Source organism: Scomber japonicus, chromosome 8 (assembly GCF_027409825.1).
Source record: "Scomber japonicus isolate fScoJap1 chromosome 8, fScoJap1.pri, whole genome shotgun sequence".
In the NCBI taxonomy this organism is placed as follows: domain Eukaryota; kingdom Metazoa; phylum Chordata; class Actinopteri; order Scombriformes; family Scombridae; genus Scomber; species Scomber japonicus.
In genome coordinates, this window is record NC_070585.1 from 12,213,419 (window position 1) to 12,237,476 (window position 24,058).

Genomic DNA, 24,058 nt, shown 5'->3' on the forward strand with positions numbered 1-24,058 from the left:
GAACATTACAATTATTGGTGATGGATTCTTTAAACTGCATTTTTAATAAATCCACATTTACCTACAAAGAAGGTGCTGAATTAAACAGTGGCTGCTAGCTTTACTTTATTTTTGAAACATCATCTATGTTGCTTGTCTTACACCTACAAACAAGGACTATTTTAAATCGTACATTTTGAAAAAGGGACTTCAGCCTTAGGCAAGGCAAGGCAGTTTAGCGTCGTTAGTTCAGAAGCTCAGCGGCTCCTTCAGCAGACGTGCCCACAACATTTCTTGTTTTTCCCATCAGTTTGAAAACTAATTAGTATACTTGGCAATTCTTTTAAAATCATTCAAATTTGGCTGAGTGGTTAATAACACATGTTTCTATGGTGTGAAAAACTAGGAACACTTTACACGGACTTTAAAATGAGAGGCAACTATTCAGGCAAAGGAGAAGAAGGAGAAAGCAAAACTCTGCCAGTGACTGTAGATGCTCCAGGGTAAAATGACAGCAGGAGTAGGAGAGAGTGAGCCGTTACGAAGAAAGGGACAATAGGAACAATAAAGACTGCAAAAGGTGGAGAAAACAGGATTCAGCAAAGAGAAAGCAAAATGTAGGAGAAATACTAAAGAGTGCAAACTAAGACACACAGAAAAAAGCAACTAAGGGGAAGAGGCAGGGGTCCCACTCCAGTGGCCAAACATGTCCTTTTCATCCAGGTCCCAATGATAATGTATCACCTCAAGTTGAAGGAATCTAAATGTCAGTAGCTTAATATGTCAAAGCAACCTAGCATCACTCTCCCTCTGTGTAACAAGTCCCTGCCAGATGCTGGGAACTAGAGATGCATTATTAATAAAAAGTGGCAGAAACAGTTACACTCAACACGTGCAATGCCAAACTGTCATGACAATATGGAATAATTGAGGTCACACTATGTGGCGGGGCATAACCCTCACCCGCCTTTCCTCTTCAATGGCTGAGGAGCCAAGCTTGAGTCTTGTTAAATGATCATTACACTGTACTCATTTTTCCTCTCTATGAATAGAGAAAAAAGACTTGGGTCTATCCCAGTAATCCAACAACTTACTGTATTGTGTAGATTTAAATATGGGCCAAGTTTCTGTTTCCCCCAATCTTTCCCTTATTACAGTTTATTAAAAAAATAATACATTTAATTTGTATCACACTTTTCATTCATAGAAAACCTCAAAGTGCAGCTTCAAAGATGGCAAGGTAACATTTTTGTTGAAGAGTCTGAAAGAAAGGAAGGAAAACTGAGAAACACAACTTGTAGCTAGGGGGAATGAAGAAGCAGAAGTGATGGGGAAGAGAAAGAGAAAGAGCGAGTTAGGAGTTCATCCAACAGCCTCAGCTGTGAGTGTAAACCCATATGCTGTAATAGCAAAATACTGTTTGATGTATTGCTCTGCCCCATCTACAATCAGAATAATGTGCTGTCAAAATCATGCCCATCGAGCTAAACGCAGTATATTCCCCGGTCAAAATCAGTGGTAAGTATGTGCCTGTAGTGTGTAATCTTTCCAGAAAAAAAGCTTGTGGAGCTTTTTTTTATTTTCCTGCAAGAATGATACATTTCATTGCATTGCCTTTAAATAACAGCACACATATCTTCATCAAGTCACTTTGAGATTTGTTTTGTCTGTCAAATTTAATTACAGATGCAGTCAGGTGTCTGCCACTGGTTTAAACCACCAGCTATCTCACTATGTCAGCTACAGTTCTCAGCTCGGCTCTATTAGACTATTGCACAAGGTGGACAATGACAGATTATGCTTCTCATCGGTTTCCTTTATCAGACCAAATTAGTAGCCTAATTCCTGTCATGTCCACTCATTGTCACTGTGGTGATGAGATGACTTCATCTGTAAAGTTCTCAAGTCATGCAGAGCTACATGAGTGGCATGGAGGAGTCCAGTGAAGTAGAAAACTTGTTTTGAAGCAAACCAGAGATGCTGCCTGAACGGCCTGGACCTTAAAATAAACTGACAGTGTTCTGGATGAGCAATGAGAGCAAACCATGGCTATAATGCCTGAGCATGGATAGGACAGTATCAAGAGAGAATGACATGAACTTAGTGGACATCTGACTTATTATTATTATTATTATTATTAGACGGTATATATTTTTATACCGTCTGTTATGTTGTTACTGAGGGGTTGCACGAGAACTTCGTTGGAACAGTAATGTACAATGACAATAAAGTATTCTGATCTGATCTTATTTTGTCCGTCACTATCCAAAGAAAACATATCTCTTCAAAAAATGATGATAGAGCCATTATCAAATGATATGTCTTCTGTAAATAGTCACTTTCCCTCAAAACCCAGATAACAGATTTCGGAGACTGTGCATGGAGAGTCATTTTCTATACAGGTAGACCATTTTGTTAGCAGGCTTTAGCCCACTGCCCTATTTACTGCTATAATTCAAGTCCTCCACTGGCAGCCATGCAGTGAATGTACTAGTCCTGAAAATATTTCTATTGTGACCTATAGGCCAATAAAATACCGTATTCAGCTAATTTTAGGCAGTTTGAGAAGGTTATTACTGTAGGCAGGCAGATAGTTAGCCATGCATGTCAGAATTAGCTAAATTCACACTACGATTACAATGCTAAAAACAAAGCAACAGTATTATCATGATAATCATCAATGTCTACCATTAGTACTATTGTATAGCACAGATTCTTTTGGACTCTGCATTAGAAATAAAAAAACAGTTTAAACACTGTAAAGAAAAATTGTTAAAAGTTTAAGAAAGCTGCCTGGAAATAACATTAAATGCAGTTAAGTGTCTTTTCTACACACTCATTCATACTTTGAAAATTCATTCCTGATGAGATTGATCAATTGATTTCTGGAGTGCGAGAACTTTATTGTAAGAGTTATATGTTGGGTTTTAACTCGTAAAGTTTTTTTAATGTGTAAACAAACACAGAGCATAACAACAGTCACACTGGGATCTTACAGGCCACTAGTGGCGACTGCCGCTCTGCACACCTTCACACGCACAGTCTGCTCTGTGTTCACAGTGAAAAAAACAATAATCGTGGGAATGGAAATGTTTGGCGATATTAACAGCGTCAGATTTTTCACCAGTTTGTAGCAAGAGCAGTATACCGGCCCATCTCTATGACCAGACATCCACCACAGCCACAGGATTACTGCTGAGTAATACACCGTTTTACCTCGAAAAACCAGCAAGAACAGCTGAAACCCACTAAAGTTCAAGCACTAGATAATAAATAAGGCATTACCACAACAATGATATTTCTCCGGCTGGCTGGCTGGCTGGCTCACACTCTGCTGTTACAGGATATTTGGGGGTTGTTTTAACACAGTTGTTTCCAAACAACAACATGTTCTACCGAAATGATCTCTTCAAATATTTAAAATAAAAAACTGTGCACTGCCTTGCACAGTTCCTTTTTTCCAGCCATCTACTTTTCTTAGCATCCTAAAAACATCAGATATAATTAAATGTTTTAAGTAATGTATATATATATATAAACAAATAAAGTACAGTAAATAAATGTGTTGAATAAATTAAATTAGTTTTTGCATGGTTTGTTCCTTTATTCTGTGCTGCATAAAGAAATCAAAGTTTTTCACAAGAGAAATGTACTATGTTTCTCCTATGTACGCGCGCTGTTGAACTCTCAGCGCCGCTGCAAAAATGACTGTGCTTGAAGTAACGTGACATTAACTATGTTGATGACTTGCTTGATTTCATTAGAAGTTGCTAGCAGCTAGTTAACCATATAACTTCACTTTTGGCTTCGGTGTAGGCTTCATAACACAACCTGCCCCCTCCCTTCATAAGCTACTGAAGTAAGGGGAGGATAAAAGCAGACAACCCAACTCTCCTGGATGTCCTGTGAGTCTCCAGCATATTGATAGAGGCTCCTAACGCCCGCAATGAGACACAATCTCCCAGAATCTGGAGCGAGCAAGCAAGAGCGTGCACTAGAGAATGACTGCACGTACGTGTGTGTGTGTTTGTGTGTGACTATAAGTAAAAGTCAGATTCTCAATGTTTCCCTGAATAATTCTGACTTGCCAATGAAAACTTAGTATTCAGCTGGGTATGTAGCTTTAGACTGACTTCTCTCCACAGCAGCAGCCATCCTATTTAAGAAGTACCACCATATAGTAGCTTAAAACTCAACCAGATCAAACAATCCACCAAGTCCTAAACAAAACCACCAAACACCCACTTCAGTTAAAAAAGAAGACAAAATCACTTAGCACAGCTGTCACATAGACTAACAGTCGTACAGGCAATTTAGGAGTGTGCCTCTGTTTCCCCTGAAAGGTTTCCCAAGGGAATTTGGGGTTCTGGTTTGAGCCTCCTCAGCAGACCTTCCTCTGCTTTCTTCAGTGCAACAGCCTCCATCTTGTCTAACCTCGGCTACAGCTCTTACCTAACAATCTATAGCCTAAAGCATTTGATGAGTAGAGCTTATCTGGAGTAGCACACACACTGACACACACTGCATGATTCTACTGCAATGATTTTAGTGCATTAGCTGAAGCAACAATAGTATAAAATGAGTGTAATATCATTGTGTACTGACATTAAAGCACAACTTAAAAAGTAACATTTAACATTTAAAAATATTGCCTCTATTTCAGGTAAATCCAGACCCAAACACAAGCAAGGTGAGGTTGATATACATTCTTGTTGACTATACTCTGCTTTATAAATTAGGGACACTCCTCGTTTTTAATTTTGCTTCATTACTTTCTGAGCATAGTACAACTCAACTACCCAGTTTCAATCGGCCAATTTAAAGCTCAAATAGAAACACCTGATTAACCATTAAGAGACACTATACTACAGCCCATTACATTCTATTTATTTGTCGACTTTCATTTGTTGTCAAAGACAACATTAACCCAGTTTTGGAGGTAAACAAATTAAAGCAATGAAAGTAAGCAAGTGTGTGCAAATATTTGATAGGGATGATTTATTTAGTATATAAGTTCAACACAGACGTGATCATCAAGTTGTTTTGAGTTTGGGACCTTTTTTTAAACTTTTGCATATCTGACGTTATGAAATTGTAATGCTTTTTACAACCTGCGGCTATCCTGCTGTCAAACTGTCCGATAAAGCCAAAATGCAAATTCAAAAAAGACCATTTTAAAAATATAGCACCGATGTGCTGTGGACACACCGCGCTGGCGTGGCAAAGGAAAGGAAATAGAAAGATAAGAAGACACTTACATTGCCCATGTACTCGGACAGCAGGTCCTGAAGAGCCTGGCGCACAGAATTGCATTCGGCCACGATGCGCTCCCTGCGGTCATCACGTGTGCAGGAAGAGTCGGCCATGAGGGCAGCACCACTGATAATGCTCTCAAGGCGCTCCTCCAGGGAGGGACGGAAGCGCTCCTCACTAAACGCCAGGGGGTCCACGATGATTTGTTTCTGTAAGGAAAGGGTCAGAGGGGAAATTACACAGGGAGGTAAAAAAAAATGCAAAAAGTCATCATGGTACACTGATCTCTCCCTCTCAGAGCCAGAGGAGAGAAATCTGAAAGGAAAGGGGAGGACTGATTTGAAAGGCTGACGGGTCAGATGGAAACCTAAAGACAGGAAAGTGCTAAGTTGTCTTTTTGAGTCCACAGGCTAAAAGACAATAACTTCTTAACTTCTTGTTGTTTCAGAAGTTGAAAATGTGGTCATGGATCAAATGTGGATCATACAGAAATATGAAGGATTTTAATAGTATGAGTTGCAAGTTTGTCATACAGTGCATAAAGTGACTAATACAAAGCCACTACGTAATAGAGCTGGCAAAGTCTTCAACTAAAAGTGTCTTAACAACAATATCAAGATATGCTCACAGTCTTTTCTGTAACAAAGTACAAAAAATGTTAAAATGGGAGCTGTACTCTTCATTTCTTAAAAGCAGATATTATAATCAAATCGTCCTTGTTTAACCGAAGCTTCTAACCTACATGAACAAAAGCATGAAAACAAGAAACATTTCCAAATAAAAATTATGTAGTCAGGAAAGTTTTAATAATGTTGAGAAATACTTTACCCTTCCAGGATTACTTGCCTTGCAAGTAGTCATTTAAATACTCAAAACTATTTGTTTGGTTTCTGCTAAAACCATAATGAGCTTTTCTAAATTGGACTCAAATCACAAGACGACACTGTTTGAGTTCTTCAGTCAGCCAGTGATGTAACTCACAGGAAAAAGAAAATGTCCTATTCAAAAGCTTCAGTCGACTGACAGTCCAGTTTACAAAGAACAAAGTTACCTTTTTTGAGGACTTTTCCTTTTCCTATTTTTGTCTGCTCCTCTGCTCTGCTTTTACTGTCTTTGAATTGAAAATGAATATAGCTCCAACAGGCACCTTTTCTGTGCCCTGACAGCAACAATAAGTCATATAATCTACCAAAATCATCTTAATCTGAAATGGTGGTGAAAACACATCAACAGAAAAGTTATATCAAAAGACTTGTCGAATGAATCGAGTCAAAAAGCAAAAAGTAACATTATTTCTGTAATGTAGATCAATATCAGACAGATGAAAGAATGAATGTGTATATAATCCCTTTTGTGAAAGGATTTGATTTTACAGCCTTTGCTCGCTTTCATTTGAGTCACAGAAGTGTGAGAGTAACCCACTCCCCTCTCTTTTATATCTGCAGGATGAGAGAGAACACTTAAATGTCTGATTTCACAGGGGCAAGCCTGCTGCGAGAGGCAACTAGTTGACATGCTGGAGAGGCACTGCAGAGGGTTAAGGTATCACCATGACGCTTGTGGCAGCTAAAGAATGAAAGCCAACTTCCCCTAAGACAAGCGAACTCTGTGCCTCTGCAGATGCCTTATTGCCACGAAAAAATGCAACAATTCAGCTGGTAAGAGTTGTGGTTTATTAGGCGGCCGAGTCTCTATCACAGCCACCTCCAGCCCCCTCCTTTCCGTCTCATCTGACCTCCTCTGCTTGCGTGTCATATCACCATGGCAACAGGCACACAAGAGAGACACGGAGGAGAAAACAGAGTGAGAGAGAGACAGAGATTAGGGGGGGGTTTGACTCATTGGCTAATATTGCCTTGCATTTCAAATTGGACATCCAAAAGAGCCAGTCTTGAAAAGGCCTGGATACAAGTTTTTTGACTTTATGTGTAACCACTTTTTTTTTTTTTTTGAACCAATGTGTTTATTGATATTCCAAGCTTTACATACCGGTACTTAAACACACTTACAGAATGTTCTTTTTAAAAAGCTTTAAATTCTTTTGTTCTATATCTGAGTAAAAAAATAATAAAAAATAGACAAGGCAAAAATAGTAACAGTATAAACAGAGAATCTATCGGCAAAGGTGGATCCATATTCTTATGACAGTATCAGAGGTCTGAAAGTTAAAATAAATGATTGAATAAATAATAAAATTATTGATAATTATATAAGAGACAGATTAAGTAAAATGTCCATGGTGATTGATACTTATGAAATGAAATCATAACAAATACAGAAACAGAGACAGAAATACACCCTTATACTTTGATGGTCCAGGCCTATCAGTGCCTATATGATGCTCAATCATCTAGGTGTCCTGTAATGTAAGTCCAAAGTACATAATTAGTGGGTTCCACCTGTTCTTGAATAAGGCCATATCAAGGTTGAGCTTTGCTGTTATTTTTTCCATAGTGTATACCCTGAGAAGTCGTTCTTTCCATTTATCAACGGTCGGGGGTAATGGCTTACACCAGGACACAGTTATCATCTTTTTTGCTACCATTATGAGTACTTTAAGTAGGTACCTTTTTTCTTTACATAAAAAATCACAGGGAAGCACTCCAAGAACAAAGACCAGCGGGTCATTCGTTATATGAATTTGTAAAATTTTAGAAAGTTCCGCCCGGATTCCCTCCCAGTACAATTTCAGTTTAGGACAATCCCAGAAAATGTGTGTGAAATCTCCAATTTGTCCGCATTGTCTCCAGCAAAGATTTGTCTTTGTTTTGTCAAATTTGGATATAATAAGTGGAGTTTTGAAAAAACGGAGATTTACTTTCCATATGAATTCTTTCCATGTGGGGCTGCTGGTCAGTTTATGACCATTCTCACACACCAGTTCCCAAATTTGGTCCTCAATCACAACATTCATTTCTAGTTCCCACTTTTCCTTTATTCCAAGAGAGCTCCCCGCTACACTTGTCTGTAGTAATTTATATAAATGTGAAACAATTTTTTTACCATCCCCTTTCTTTATCACCTTGATGAAGAAAAGTTCTAAATCAGAAGGCAGTGATGTAAGAGATTGCCATTCTTTATGTGAAGTCAGATAGCTTCTCAACTGCAAAAACCTGTAGAAATCTGTGGATATCAAACCAAATTTTTCCTGTAAATTGTTAAATGACTTCAGGGTTTCACCATCAAATAAGTCATCAATAAAAATAAGGCCCTTATTTTCCCATTCTTTAAATCTCAAATCTAAGTATCTGGGTTTGAAATCTATTATCTCGGAAATTTTCATTGCCCTAGATATAGACCGTGGTGCATTTATTATTTTTTTCACAGAATTTAAAACCTTACGTGTGCACTTCATCCAGATATTTGAAATTTTATTCTTTGTCCATATCTCATTTGAGCAGAATGGTAATGCTTGTAATGGGATTTCAGGGCATGAATTTTGCTCTAAAGATAGCCATGTTGTTTCTTTCTTTTGTTTTAGCCATTCTATTGCCCCGTGTAATTGTGCAGCCCAGTAATATAATTTCAAATTTGGTACATTTAGACCACCACGTGCTTTACTGCTAGTCAAGTGCGTAAATTTGATTCTGGGTTTCTTTTTCTGCCAAATAAAGGAAGAAATCATTTTTTGTAATTTTTTGAATTTAGCTGTTGAGACCCAAATAGGAAGAGACAGAAACAAGTATAACAGTCTGGGTAGAATGTTTGTCCTGACTGTCTCAATCCTACCAAAGAAGGATAGTGGCAATAATTCCCATCTTTCTAAGTCTTTTCGTATCTGTTCTATTAATTTCCCATAGTTCAAATTGTACAGTTGAGAAGCATCCGAGGAAATAGTTATTCCCAAGTATCGAAATCCATGAGGTGACCAGTTAAATTTGACCTTATCAGATAATTCTGATGGCCAGCACCCATTCAACATCAAAGCTTCCGATTTCGATTCATTTACTTTATAGCCTGAGGCCCCACCAAAGTCTTTCAAAAGTTTTAAAAGTTCAGGTATAGAAGTGCTGGGATCCCTAATGTACAAAATGACATCATCCGCATATAATGCTAATTTGTGATCCTTTGTCTTGTCTGATATACCAAGGATTAATGGGTTATTTCTAATTAGTTCTGCTAAGGGTTCAATACTTATAGCAAACAAAATTGGGGACAGGCAGCAACCTTGACGTGTTCCTCTTTTTAATGGAAAACTATCAGAGATATGACCATTGACTCGAACTCTGGAAGTAGGGTTTTTATATAGGACTTCGAACCATTCAATAAATATTTCATCAAATCCCATTTTACTTAGGACCTGCTCCAGAAACAGCCAGTCCACCCGATCAAATGCCTTCTCGGCATCGAGACCGAGGAGCATTGATGGGTGAGACTGTGATTGGGCAGTTGATATTATATTAAGCGTGCGCCTAATGTTATTTATTCCCTGTCTCCCAGGTATAAAGCCGGTCTGATCTGGGTTAATCAACTTGTTGATGATCTTCTGGAGTCTTTTTGCTATTATAGCGCTCAATATCTTAACGTCACTGCATAACAAACTTATTGGCCTGTATGAGGCACAATGTGTCGGATCTTTCCCCTCTTTGTATATGACCGAGATAACCGCTTCTCCCCATGTTCTAGGTGGGTCTCTAGCATTCAGCGCATAGTTATATACTCTATGTAGAAGGGGAACTATCTCGGCTTGAAAACATTTATAGAACTCCCCGGGGAACCCGTCCGGGCCTGGCGATTTGTTATTTTTGAGCTTTTTAATAGTATTTTTTATTTCTTCTTCAGTGATATTTTCAACTATAGCTTTAGATTCATTTTGGTCCAGTTTGGTAAGGTTAATTTGTTGGAGAAATTGTTTAATTTTTTCTGATTTATTGGGGGGGGTTGTTGAATCATAAAGTTGTTCATAATATTTAGAAAAAGCGTTGGCTATTGCTTTTGGATGAGACACCAAATTTTTTGAGTTTGGGCATGTAACTTTTTGTATTGTTCGGCTTGCCTGTGCTTTTCTTAATTGGAAAGCAAGCAGCCTACTTGCTTTGTTCCCTTGTTCATAATACTTTTGATTAGTGAAGCGTAAGGCCCCCTCTGCTTTGTATGTTAATAAATCATTTAATTGTTGTCTACATTTACTTAGTTCTATGAAGATAGTATCCTTATTTGTTTTTTTATGTTCTGTCTCTAATTTCTTAATCTGTTCTTCTAATAACCTTTGATCCTTTTCACGTTCCTTTTTTAATTTAGAGGATAGTGATATAATTTTACCCCTCAACACTGCTTTCGCTGTGTCCCATAGGGTGGAAGGGGAGACTTCATTATTATCATTTGTGTTTAGGAAATTTTTAAATTCGTTTTTTATATCCTGAACCACCTCGAGGTTATTTAAAAGTGACACATTCAATCTCCATAGTTTCTGAGTCTTATTTTGGTCCATACATAACGACATAAACACTGGGCCGTGATCCGAAAGAGTTTGGGGCTCTATGTTGCATTCATCCACTCTATGGGCTTCTTGTCTCGAAATACAGAAGTAATCAATTCTTGAGTGACTCTTATGTACTCTCGAGAAGTGAGTGTAGTCCCTGGTCTTGGGGTTTTTTACACGCCAAATGTCAACCAATCCGAGCTCATCTAGCATATTGCACACTGCTTTGGATTTGGATATTTGATATTTTTGTTCGAATGGAAATTTATCAATGTTTTTGTTTATCACGCAATTAAAATCACCCCCTAATATTATTATTCCTTTTGAGTTCCCCGCCAAGAGTTGTGCCACCTCCTTGAAGAACCCTGGATCATCCTCATTGGGTGCATAGATATTCATAATTGTCAATACAAGTTCTCCAATGGAACCTATGACCATGACCCAGCGACCCTTCTTGTCCTGGAGAACTTTTTCTGGGACCAAACATAAGGATTTATGGCAGAGAATCGTCACTCCCCTTTTCTTATGATTTTCATATGATGCGCTAAATGCCTGTCCCACCCACCCCCTTATTAACTTAGCATGTTCTTCCTCATTTAAATGGGTTTCTTGCAATAACCCTATCGAACAATCTAACCTTTTTAATTGTGCCAATATTTTTTTCTTCTTTATAGGGTGATTTAGTCCGTTTACATTGTAGCTAACACATTTCAGAGTGGTCATATTCTACTATGTGGAGAGAAGAAAAAAAAAATCTCTTAACTGTCTTGATACCTTCACAACCGAAAATAGTGCATAGGGTCACCTTGCCGTATAACAGAGAACATATGAAACGCCAAAACAAACTGGTAACTTGGTAGAACTTCCAAAGAGACTGGGAGAATAGACTCCCTGGGAGGGTTACACAAAGTGTGTGAGCAGCAGTCCACGCAACGTCCAAACTCTGCTGCATTAGATGCCCGAATCAGTCTGTACTAAAATATAAAATAAATAAATGAAAAAGGTGAAAAAAACAACCACAAAAAAAGGGAAAATCCCTACATATCCTCTTGCCCGAGTTCTTAGATCTAATTTCGTCAAGCCTGTAAACCTTTAGAGTTAACTATGTTTTCACTACACTCATGTTAACTTTTCCTTTCGATCTTTAATGAAAAAAAAACTCCCAGAAAATAAGATATCTATTTTCTTATTGTCAAACCTTTCAGTGTCGATCTGTGTAGTAGTTCTCTCTCTCTAAGATGTCCCACTCATTTCACAACTATTTCCATCCCTGGTTCTGTGGAAATAGTTTGAGACCATGTCATCAGTCGTTTCCGTGGTGATCTGCACTGTTCATGATGGTCTTGACTTCCTTGGGAGTCAGTATCAGCCCCTTCTTCCCCTGTCTGCCCTGGGTCAGCCATCCGTCCTGTAGTAGCTCTCTCTCCAGGAGGTCTCGCTCATCCACGTCCACTTCCACTCCTAGCTTCTGTAGAGTTGGTTTAGCTTCACAAAGAGAAGGGAAGGTTTTGATCCCGGTGTCCAAAAATATCCTTAGCTGCGCCGGGTATGGTGCCTGGGCTCTGATGTTGCAACCCCTGAGCTTTTTAATGACTTCGCGCACTTGCTTTCTCTTCCTCTGGACATCTTGGGAGTAGTCTTGGTCGAAATAAACTTTTTTCCCCTGAAACTCCACATCTCGTTGGGCCCAGGCTTGTTGAAGCACCGTTTGTTTAACTTTAAAGTCCAAAAACCGCACTATTATTGATCTCGGTGGCGCTGTCGGCTTCGGCTTCGGTGTTATGGCCCTGTGAGCCCTCTCTAAGCATATGTTCATTTCTTCCTGCAGTTTCAGAGTCGACTTAAAAAGATTGGTTATGAACGGAATCATCTCTTTACCCTCTGCGTCCTCAGGTATTCCATACACTCTGATGTTGTTCCTTCGGAGCCTGTTTTCCAGGTCATCCAGTCTAGCGGTTAGCTTAGCATCTTTACTTAGCAGGTAAGCCAGCGCTCTTTCTTGCCGTAGGCCCCGGTCCTCAGTGTTACTCACTCTGGTTTCGGTAGTGGTCAGCCTCTCCTCAAGTGTGTCTATCTGCTGTTTAATTTCGGCCATAGACGTCTCCATCCGTGTCTGGGAGTCTTTAATTTGTCGTTGTGCCTCCCCGGACTCTTGTCTGAATTTCCGGAGCTCTTCTAACATTAGCTGCTCAGCTCCAGACTCATTGTTGATTAAGTTAGCATTGAGCGTTAGCTGCTTTTGTTTCGTCTTTGGGTCGTTATTTTTCCCGGTTCTGGTGTCCATTTTAGTCTGTTTTTGGTTTGAGCTCGTTTCCGTGGACATTCTCAAGTTGTACGTGGGATATGGTTGGTTTTCAGGCTAGTTTAAACTGAAATCGGGCAGAGTGTTATGTTTATGCGTCTGACGCGGGCATGGCCGGAACCGGAAGTCCATGTGTAACCACTTTAAAGTAACAGGTCTAAGAGACTGATCATAGGCATTTTTCTTTACGTACATGTGTCATTAGCCAAACCATCTGCTTATATAGTTTACAGCAGTGTAACATGAAGAGTCAGGTCTGGTCCTGCATACAAAAACTTACAACTGTGACAGATAGATGTACTGTATTGATCCCAAATTGGAAAATTCTTACAACCCTAGCAACAGGAAAATCTAGCAAGTGAATCTAACTGATATTAAGTACACAAAGGTTCTTTGCCTCTACCTTAGTGCTGGGCGGTATGACCAACGGTTTCACAGTATATGACGGTATTTTTTTTCCATGCATAATCAGGTGTTCACAACATCTTCTACTAGTTGAGAGAGGAACTACTAATCTACTGCAGTAGATTGACTTAGGATGGACTATTTTACTGTCATGATGAGTGAATATTGTAGAATTCCACACTAGTAGTAATATCATAGCTGCCAACGCTCTCGTTTTTCCCAGGTTTCTCCCGTATTTTAGACTCATCTCCCGCGGCCTTCCCGTTTTGTCTTTTCTCCCAGGTGTGATGGTAGATTAAAAATTCATATCATAATGAAAATATAGACCGGTATACGGTGTGAACCGGTATACCGCCCAGCACTACTCTACCCATCATAAAACCATTCCCCTATAGATGCTTATTTGTTGAAAGCAGAGATGATTTTATAGACTCAGTACTTAGACCACTTTAGAAAGCAACACAGACTTCTGGTGCTTTAGGAGATATACCTAAAGTACAACATTTGCTACTTAAAAGCTTAGCTTAAGTAAATTTTTCATTAGCCTTGCTTAGAGCTACTGACTCAAAGGAGACTCTAAAAGGTAGGCCAAAGCATTTTTACTCATGGAAACAAGGCAAACCACTTAAATATTAACTTTCCAATAATTTAGTCTACAAAACGTACAAATCAGCGGCAAGAATAAAATGAAAAAACTGCACCAATTTAAGAAGGGCAGACTTTGTTTGATATGGAGCTTGTATTAACATTCATGAACTAAAAGGCAACACTGTTGACCAGGGCATCTGTCAATTAACAGCAGGTCAAATTGGTGTATCTCCAATGCTTTACCCATTTTTCCCCCTGTTCATTCAAAAACATGACATCAAGCTACCTGAAAGAGCTTTCTGGACTTGAGTAAACTTCTGCAGGCCACAAATGCCAGCAACTGGGGCAGTGACCTTTGAGTTGTGACTCATGAGTCCTGATCAATAACACTAACAAACTTCCTCAGTGTAGTCAGACAAAGCAACTGGAGCAGAGCTTTTTTATGGCCAAACAGCTCAATGCCAAGTCAGTCACCTGACTTCTATCCAAGTGAGCATGTGTTTCACAAAAAGCCCTGAAACAGGCTAGAGCTGAATTTGTAGTATAAGCCTGCCAGACCATCATCGGGGAGCATAGCAAGTGTCAGCTGATGTCAAAGGGTCACAGACTTCAGACAATCATTGTGTTGCATTGCCAAACACTGTGTGCAGTTCTCCAGAGCTTTCCACAAGGATATGGAGTAACCAGCCAGTGGGAAAAAAGAAAGACACGCCAAAAGCTGGCTGAGCAGGCAGAGATCAGGAGCGTTTCTGCCGAAAACAAGGACCAAGACCCAGTGAGACATGAGAGCAGCTGCTCGCTAACAGCTACGTGTGTTTTCAGCAGAGAACAGGGGGGAGGACAGATGTTTCACTCCGCTACTCTGTGCTGAAACTTTGCTGCTACCGCAGACAATAACGGAGCCACCACTTTCAGTTTATAATTGTAGAGTCTGTCTTCCAACTAAGTATTGATAACAGGCTTAGTATTTTATAAATCAGAGTTTTTCTGATGAATGTGGGTGCTAATTAATATTATTAATATTTAAAACTATGCCTCTTCCTGAGTGATCAGAACTTTTGTAATTAATAATCATTCAATATTATATTATCTTAACTTCATTTACTAGTTTATCAAGAAATGCCACAATGATGGTTTATGTTTAACTAGAAACATAAATGCATTGTTATTCAACATAAATAAACATGGTTATTTTAATGGGGATCATGTTTTTAATCTAATCCTGACATACAGCGAGCAAGCGAACCAGCGATGAAATCTCATGCGAAGCGGTCCTGATATGCAGCGTGACGATTTTATCACAAGTATATTCCAAACCAATCAAATTATTGAGGGGCGTAAACAAACTTCTGGCGCTACTTTTAGATTCCTGACATTCAAGCAGCGTGTACATTTCAACCAATAAGAAGTGTTTAGGGGCGGGACAAGGCCGCAAAATTTTGTTCAGATAGAGACAGAGGGAGCTATTTTTTGAGGGGTGGGTGTCATTGCTGGACAGGGCGATGTCGCTCGTGGCATGTCAGGAAAGGCTGACTGAAAACTCATGCATTATAATCACTTTTTCTTACTCGCATCGCTGTACGTCAGGATGCGGTGTGAGATAGGTTAGTTGGTTTTAAATTATTCATAAAATAAATGCATGCCAAAAACACTGCTATCTATTGAATCAACTCAACTTCTAGTCATCTTCAGCTTCATTTTCATCCTTAGAGTGAGCTCAAGGTATAGCTGACATTTAACTCATATGACAGAGACTTGCTACATGGACAACATTGTCTGTTTTAGTGTGTGTTTACCAGACGTCTTAGAGATGGTTCTGCTGTAAAAAGCATCATGTAAATAAAGATTATTCTCTCATTTGTTTATTAATTCATCCAATAGAAATATATGGAATATGCAGTGCCTTCAGTGGACTTTAACATTTACTGCATAATTGTCTTATGGATGGTCTTAAATCAGTAGTTGGCTGTTTGGTTGGCAGCTAGTACTTATGAAAGGCTTTAGTTCTTAAATCCATAGTTTATTTTGTCACAATATTATATGCATTTGTTGTTGCTTTCATAAAGAACCTGAATATCTTAAGTGAAAGCATTTTGCAGGACATATGAAAGGTTTGTGCTGCCAACTATAAAATTATGCTGTGATTTCTCTTAGTGTCTTGAGGACTACAAAAGTGTTTCAGAAAATGCACTAAAAGCAATGGAAAAAAATGTAGATAAAAAGAGTGAAAAAATGAGTTTCTACTCTTTTCCCTACATGAGAAAGAGAAAATATAAAAATAAAATGTTACATCAATACAAACCTGCATCCAAAGCACCACCAACAAAAGAACCTGCATACAATCTAGCAGCCCAATCATTGCTTCTTAAGGTATGGCAATGTTGCTTTGCAACAGCCACCACTGAGATGCCTGCAAAATGCCATGAGTAATTAAATAGTGCGTCACATGGCTACGGGCATCTAAACCATGAGCATGCAGATTGCATCAATCACGCAAGTAAACAATGTCACTGGAAGAGCCAGGAGCAACACATCAACTTACACACTGCTACTTGCTGAATGTCTAAATATATGATCCACACACAGCAGAAACCTATGTCTGTACAGAATTCATTGAACATTTGGTTTTTCAGTTTGGGTCTGCTCTGCTGTCTTTGGAAGCTTTCTGAATAACACATTTCCTTTAAACAAAACGTGCTCTTGAAAAAAGAGTTGGTGGAAAAAAAAGAACAAAAAAACAAAAACAATTTAATCATCTTTGCATTTACCGCCCCAGGCAGCATTACAAGTATTAGCTCAATGTTTTATCCAGCTGTTATCCTGATGTTGTCTCATGTCAATATTGTGATGACAGGCGTGTCATATATCAGTATCATATATTCAGTAATATTTGTCTTGAATAAGACAGTCTGAGAATAGGGCAGAATTAAGTTCAACTCTTTGTAAACTCAGGTTATGGCTAGTTATGTCTCTAGCTAGAGTTGTGAAAATCTTTCATTTGACAGAGACAGAGAAAAATCTAGGAATAAGGAAATTGTGACTCATGTCCAATTTGCCCACATAGCTCGTCCTATTTTCTACCCCAACCCCAAGCCCTTCAAGGGTTTTGGTCATTTTATGATTCAGTTGGATTAGTTCTTGTAAGATAAAATTCTGACCTAGCCATAACCTTTCTGAATAAGCCCCCCATCATCTGTGCTGAATAAATAAATAGTTTATCATACTTTCTAAACATAGACTTCCTGTAAAGAGGGGGAAAATATGACCTTAAACTTGCAGTGCAGAACTTTTACATATAAATGTTAACTTCGAGCCCTTGCCAAACGCCAGTGCCGATTAAGCCTGTCACCGCTAGATAAATCTTTCTGCATTTCACAGAATACCGGTTTTTAATCTGGTGTCAGGTTTGACATTCCCACCATGGCAGGATAAATGCGTAATGGGTGTGGCTCTATGGGCAGAGCGTGCGAACCTAAGACTTTGACCGGTTGAGCCTATCTTTCGGTTAGCTCTCTGCTAAATTGAATGGGGATAAAATATTTTAATAGTGTGGCTCTCCTAGACTTCCCATATCTCATCGGACCAAATGGATGGTGAAATTTCGTGAGGAGTTGTGTGAAGCCCAAAACTATTTGTCCAGTTTTACAGCGGCAGTGCTAGTGACAGAGTACGCTACAGTGGAGTCTGTGACCTAAGCATGTGTCAACAGTGTTTTTGTAATTACTCTCACTGCCAAAAGGAGGAGACAAAAAGTCCCACACTCCAGCTAAATATTGATCTGGTTGACACCTGGATGTATGGTGGGACACACAAAAACAGGCAAATGGGGTGTGGCTTGTAAAATACTCAACTAACTCACATCAAAATTGTTGAGGGCGTAGGCGAGCTCTCCACCTCCTCCTGGCTGATTGAGTGCTGAGTCTTCAGTGGCGGTAGCCTGGGCCGCATTAGAGATGCCTGAAACTGCATGCTGCAGCTGCTTGTAGATCAGGTCACGGTTCGCCTTGTAGGCTGCCACATCAGGGTGCTGCAGGCAGGCACGAGACGCTGTGTACAGCATGGGGATGTTCCTCTGTAGGACGCCACGAGCAGCAGCCATTTGATCCTTGTGGTGGACGTCCTTAAGCTCCTAAAAAGGATGAAATCAAAAGGAAAGAAGAAAAGGGTACAAAAAATAAAGGGTTAAACTGGAAGATGAAATACTTACAGGGGGTGGTGTGGTAATGTACTTTAGATTCAAAATGGGCCTGTCATGCCCTTATGGAGACAGTAAGTGTGACAGAGTTTGTTCTGGATGACCCAGATTTATTTATGTCCCCTGCGGTAACACAACACAGTCATAATCAGGCCATTATAATATGCCTTTGCAATTTAATGCGTTGCTATTCAGACCTCTGCATTATATTGCAATTACACCTTCATAGGAGGGAGGAGAGGAGATAGCGATCGCTGGCATAGATTTATGGCATAAAAAAAAAACTGCTTGCATACACAAAGCAAAAGCCTCTCCTCCAAATGGAACGCTCCCAGGGATTTTTTCTACTACTGCTGCTTGAGACATGCTCCGAGTAAAAAAACTGTCTTAAAGCCACATTACTTCCTGCATTCACTTCGATTAAACACATTCTGCTAATAATAAAGTACAAGCAATGTGCATTGCAAATCCTGAATGAACCCCAAAAGGCCTGTTTAAAAAAGGAGGGAGACCTGGGAAAAAATGCTTTATATGCATACAGTACTCACAGCAATCAGTCCCGCTATTTTTAGAGCCAAAAAAAACATAAACATTCCCACTGTTTTTTAAGACACACGTGACACTTATTAAATTAATAATAAGCACATCATATAAATTAATGTATAATTATAAATTATAGTAAAGAGAAAATGTCCGGCATCTCGAAAAATATTAAATACCACACCCTGTGTTTTCTTCACCTCCAGTAATTAGTATGTGTGTGCATCTTCTGTGTCTGTATGAAGAACCTATTATGAGGTTGTTTACCCTTAAAATGAATCATGAAATGCATATCACCGTTGACTACCACTGACACCATAGTTTAGGATAACTATGTGCCTTTTTTATCACAGGAAATTGGTTTGGTCACATTCAGAGTCGAGTCTTAATATGTTTTTCTTGTAATCCCAGCCCACTTCACTGCATTTGGTAATAAGAAGATTGTTCATGCTTACTGCATCTAATTGTCTAGCCAAAGCATGAGGTATTTCTCGTCTTGTTTACTCTATCCCATTGTTTTTCTTCCGCTTGCTATGTGGGTTAGAGTATGTTTTTTCATGTGTGACAACACCACTAACACCCATTCAACTTCTTAATATTCTCCCAACCCAATTAAATCCACCACATTCCATCTACAATCTGACCTCTGTTTGGCCAACTATACTTTACCTGCTGTCTCTTGGCAGCCATGATGTTCAGCTTGTCCACCTCTGGTTTCAAGGCCTTATATTGGATCCCCAGGTCTTGCTCTGTTCCTGCATTACGGACTTTCACCAGACTATCCTCAACCTGAACCAGGTAGATGGAAAGCGTTAGACAATGCTTGAGAAAAAACTTTACAAATTAAAAGTTAGCAAATTAAACAAATTTAATGACTGATGTAGATTATACAATGCTATAACTCCTAACATATCACTCACAACACTAAACATATCAAAACTTCAAATATATATTTTTTTAATCATTCAAGCTGTGACTTTAATTAGCTGAAACCTATTTAGTTGGTTTTGATACATCAACATGGAGCTCATGAGCTAAATGCAATTAAAAGCACAGATCTTTCTGGACATTATTAGAAAAATCATTTAAATTTACAAAACTGGGTATATCTGATTATCAACTGCTTTAATCACATTATTACCTTCATGTGGCCATCAATAGTACCAGGTAGCTTTATACATGTAAATAGACTATGATGAAATGTCTATGCTCAAAATGAGCAGTCAATCAGTCAGTAACCCTGCTCTTGACAATGTCTGGCTTTTTACAGAGTGGACTAATTCAATTATCTGACATTATAATTAAGCCTGTTTGTACTGTATGATATGCAGAAGAACACATCCATCTCACCAGTTTAAGCTGCAGTAGAAGTTTGTAGACATCAGACATGTCTGCCAGCACCAACAGATGTGTGACTGCCGACAGGAGGGCTCTGGCAGCACGAACCATATTGCCCCTCTTCACAGAGGAGCAAGGGTCTTCTGCAAATTCTCCAGAAGCCTGCCTCATTGAGTCACCTGAGAATTAGTGAAAACAAAACATCTGCTGTAAACAGATATGTCTTCTACTGAAAACTGGTTGAAAAACAGATTTTTGCTGTCACAAACAAACAAACAAGGGATTGAGCACATTTTAGGACTAATAATGCCAAAAAATATACTGAATTTCTGGTTGTTTGTTAATAGGAAGCATTTTCCTTATCTTTAAAAATATAATGAATTCAAGCTTTAGACTTTTTCTTTTTTCAGGGCTGCAACTAATGATTACTTTCATTACTTATTCATCTGCAGATTACTTTCTCAATTAATTGCTATGTCTAAAAAAGATCTACAAATATGTTCTGTCCAATATAAAAATTCAAACCTATTCAGTTTACCGTTAAACAATCAATATCTTACAACAAAGAACCACCTCAACCAAACAGACTACAACAATTATTTGATAATCAGATTAATTTGTGATTATTTTTCCATCAGTCAATTTATATTGATTGATATTTGCATCACCAACAACTTTTAATATGGAAATATGTGACACAAAGTCCATTTAGCATGGTATCACAAAAACCTTCCACTGTTATCCAACTGTTCATCTGATTGTATCCACTGTTAATTTGGACAACACTATTCACGTGTAACAGTAGTAGTAGTAGTAGTAATAGTGGTAGTAGTAGTGTACAGTAACCAGCCAGCTGATGTCACCAAACAGCCATAGTCCATTGAAGGCTAAATGTCAGCTGTAGGCCATCAAGAGTCTTCATCTGACAGAATGAGAAGGGTGAAGGAGAGAGGTCAAACTGTGACGTGTCTCCCCTGCCTGACTCTGGTCAGCATGTGTCACAAAGAGTGACACAGACACATAGACACATGCACCTCTTCCATGTTTAGTCATAATTTCAGCTTGCACACAGACATGAACACGCAACCACTAAAAAAAATAAAAAATGTAAAAAAAAAAAAGGTCAAATATGCAACAACAGGCTCACTGTCTAGTCTGGCCAGCGTCGTGCTTTGTCCTACATTGGCTGGGGCTGTGCTGTCGACTGGGTACACAATAGACTTTGTAGGCTCACATTATCAACAAGACAGTAGATCTGTGAATAGGTTACGTCAATGGAGGAACAGCCAAAATCAAAACTCTAAAAAAAGCGCCTTATAACTGCTATGTCTGTGCTAGAAATCCAAAGCCAGCAAAAAAAGACAAGTTCTGCTGGTGAACTGAAGCAAAAACTAAGAAAGGATGACAAGCAGCAACATGAATAATTATATTACATCACTGAAGCGTGCTTTGGTAAAAAGAGACAACTGAAAACCAACTTAGCAGCAGCTCATGCTTGGCAGTTTTTACCATCTCGCAAAATACTTTTTTCGACAACAATCATATACTGTATATAAGAAGAACTATTCATTTGGGGCTTTTGAAGTCTTACTGTGAGAGGGAGGAGACTCAACCTTTCTCCCAGTGTGTCCTGGCATTGATTCCAGCCACCATGCCCCTCATCAGAGTTAGCAGTCTAATAATTATGGAGGCTTTAAAAAAAAAACTTTAGATTATATGAAGGGGTGCCAACAATGATGTGACATTATATTGAAACAGAAAGGCAACACTGAAAAATGAATGGCAATATCAAGTTGATCTCATAAAGTGGCTATGTGAGCAGTGCACAGTAAAAGCAGGGTGTGTTTTTTTCAAAGTCAAACCGTCACAGAGTGCTCTCTCTCTCACTTCACGATAACGAGTGAGCTGTATTTAGTTTCAAAGTGAAGTGACTTCTTGGCTTGCTTCAACCTCTGGGATGTTTTTTCTAGTGTGTCTTCTCCCCAAAAGCAGTCAATGGATGACTGACGTTTTCTGTGAGAAGAATTTGTGACTCTATGTGTGACAACTCAGAAGGATTTTTTTAACTCGTATCAGTTTCTGATTGATTAGTTTGTGATAAGTTTGTTTTGGTAAACAGGGTTCATGTCTAATTCTCTGGTTAAAAGTGTAAAACCACACCCAACCTCTGGTAAGAGCACCCAACAGAAATTTCACAGGGTGCTGGGGTGCAACTGTGCATCACTCCACCCAACAATGATTCTGACAGCTCAACTCGGGGTATCGGTCAACACCAAACCAACTACCACTCCACTGCCAGTGCTGTGTTTATCCCAAATTTAAACTCTCTATACATCACTGTTTTAAAACACAATGAGATGCACTTAACAGTCCGTCCAGAAAATTATGATTTTGCGATCACATTAACACAAATTCAAGAAATCTCTGCAATAGGGTACTTGCAGTTTTTCTAAATAATTGCAATTTTTCACATCACACCTGTGTAAGTTGCATACCAGACCAGGACTAGCTCCAAAACTAGGCTTCCAAACGACCCTAAAAATGAGATTTTCAATGAGCACAGATAAACTTTCCCCCTTCAGCAGATGAATGTGAAAACAGCCTTCCAGTGTCAAACTCTACACACACCAGAAAGACATATTTCTGGGTGGGTTTGGACTTTTAAAAACACACAAAACAAAAAAACGTGTACTACTGATGATCGGGGATGTTGAGTAGCATATTTTTCACAGATCCAGTCGTCATTATGTACTCCAGATCGAGTAATTGCACGCAGAAGAAATTCATCTCTATTTTTAGTCGGCCCTCTCAGCTTTGCCACAAATGTTTTTCATACAAACGTGTGTACATGCTTAAAATCCATAAACTGAAAGAAATAATGGGATAATAATGGGAAACAAAATATAAATATCTATGTTTCTAATTTATTTGCTTTCTTGTAAACTTTGGAATAAAAAAAACAATAAAATTACATAATGCCCAACCCAAGCAGACAGATCTCAGTCTTATTTTGGCATTAGACCATCAGTTAAAAACATTGTGACATTTTAAAAAGCAGTAATATGAATCAGATTTCATTTTATTATTTGAATAATTGCAAGTGGTAATATTTGGTTACCCATTAGTGGAAATGTCAATACTAATATCATTTTAGACATGAAATAACTGTAATCATAGTTTTAAAAGCATTTCATGTAATTAGTAATGAAGCCTTCAAACAAATATGACTATCTGTGGCAAAAAGCTGGCGACAGTTTGAAATCCAATCACTCATCATTATAAAAACAAACTCATTTTTCAGTGCTTGACTGGACTGAGAAACTTCACCGGCTAGGCAACTGGCTTAATAAATGAAACATCAATAACATGGCGTCAATACGCCCCCTGCTTGAGTTAAGTAATCTGACAACGCGTGAGAATCTCTGATAAATGTTGCTTGCTGTGCTCGTACACACAAAGCCCAACCACTGCTAATGCCGGCACTTATAATTAATGCGCACTTCAGCAATTACTTACTGAAACTCTACAACCACTCACTCAACAATCTCAGGTTTCTGCTTACAACCACAGAATTAAAAAAAAAAATGTTTCTAAAAGCCTTGCACCTCTAAGACCACCTAAGGACGACAAGCTTTTCATGCATGTTCTCCAGAATCAACAGTCCTTGAATTGAAGTGCTGAGAAACAAAAGCACAAAAAGACTTAAGCAGACATGGACAGATCCATCCATGCAGTCTGACACTTATATTTACCATGAAGCAAAAGGCAGTAACTGTTCCTCTGTCAGTGTGGCCCGCTCAGACAATTGCTGATATTGCTCACAGCCTAATAACATCCAGTTAGTTCAATGTTCGAGATGAGAAAATTGTTACTTAGTTACAGTATGTGTTCGGTTTGGACAGCTTCATTAAGTCAAATTGAATTTCAATTGAACGGCGCTGCATCAACACAACATATCATCAAGCATGATATTAAATTTCAGATTAAAATCAATTACACTTTTGTAATTGACTTTTTCTAGAAAAGAATAGTTTTT

General features: G+C 38.7%; 1 protein-coding gene across 3 annotated transcripts in view; it reads right to left on the reverse strand.

The window, feature by feature from the left end:
* The window catches only part of ctnna1 (catenin (cadherin-associated protein), alpha 1), an 84,146-nt gene that overhangs the window by 54,434 nt on the left and 5,654 nt on the right, over window positions 1-24,058 (reverse strand). For all 3 annotated transcript variants that reach the window (XM_053323378.1, XM_053323377.1, XM_053323376.1), the window contains exons 4-7: window positions 20,035-20,201; window positions 19,354-19,473; window positions 17,809-18,078; window positions 5,238-5,441 (exon numbers count right to left, since the gene is read on the reverse strand). In XM_053323378.1, coding sequence (XP_053179353.1) covers window positions 5,238-5,441; window positions 17,809-18,078; window positions 19,354-19,473; window positions 20,035-20,201 — 761 coding nt within the window. The remainder of the gene's footprint in view (window positions 1-5,237; window positions 5,442-17,808; window positions 18,079-19,353; window positions 19,474-20,034; window positions 20,202-24,058) is intronic.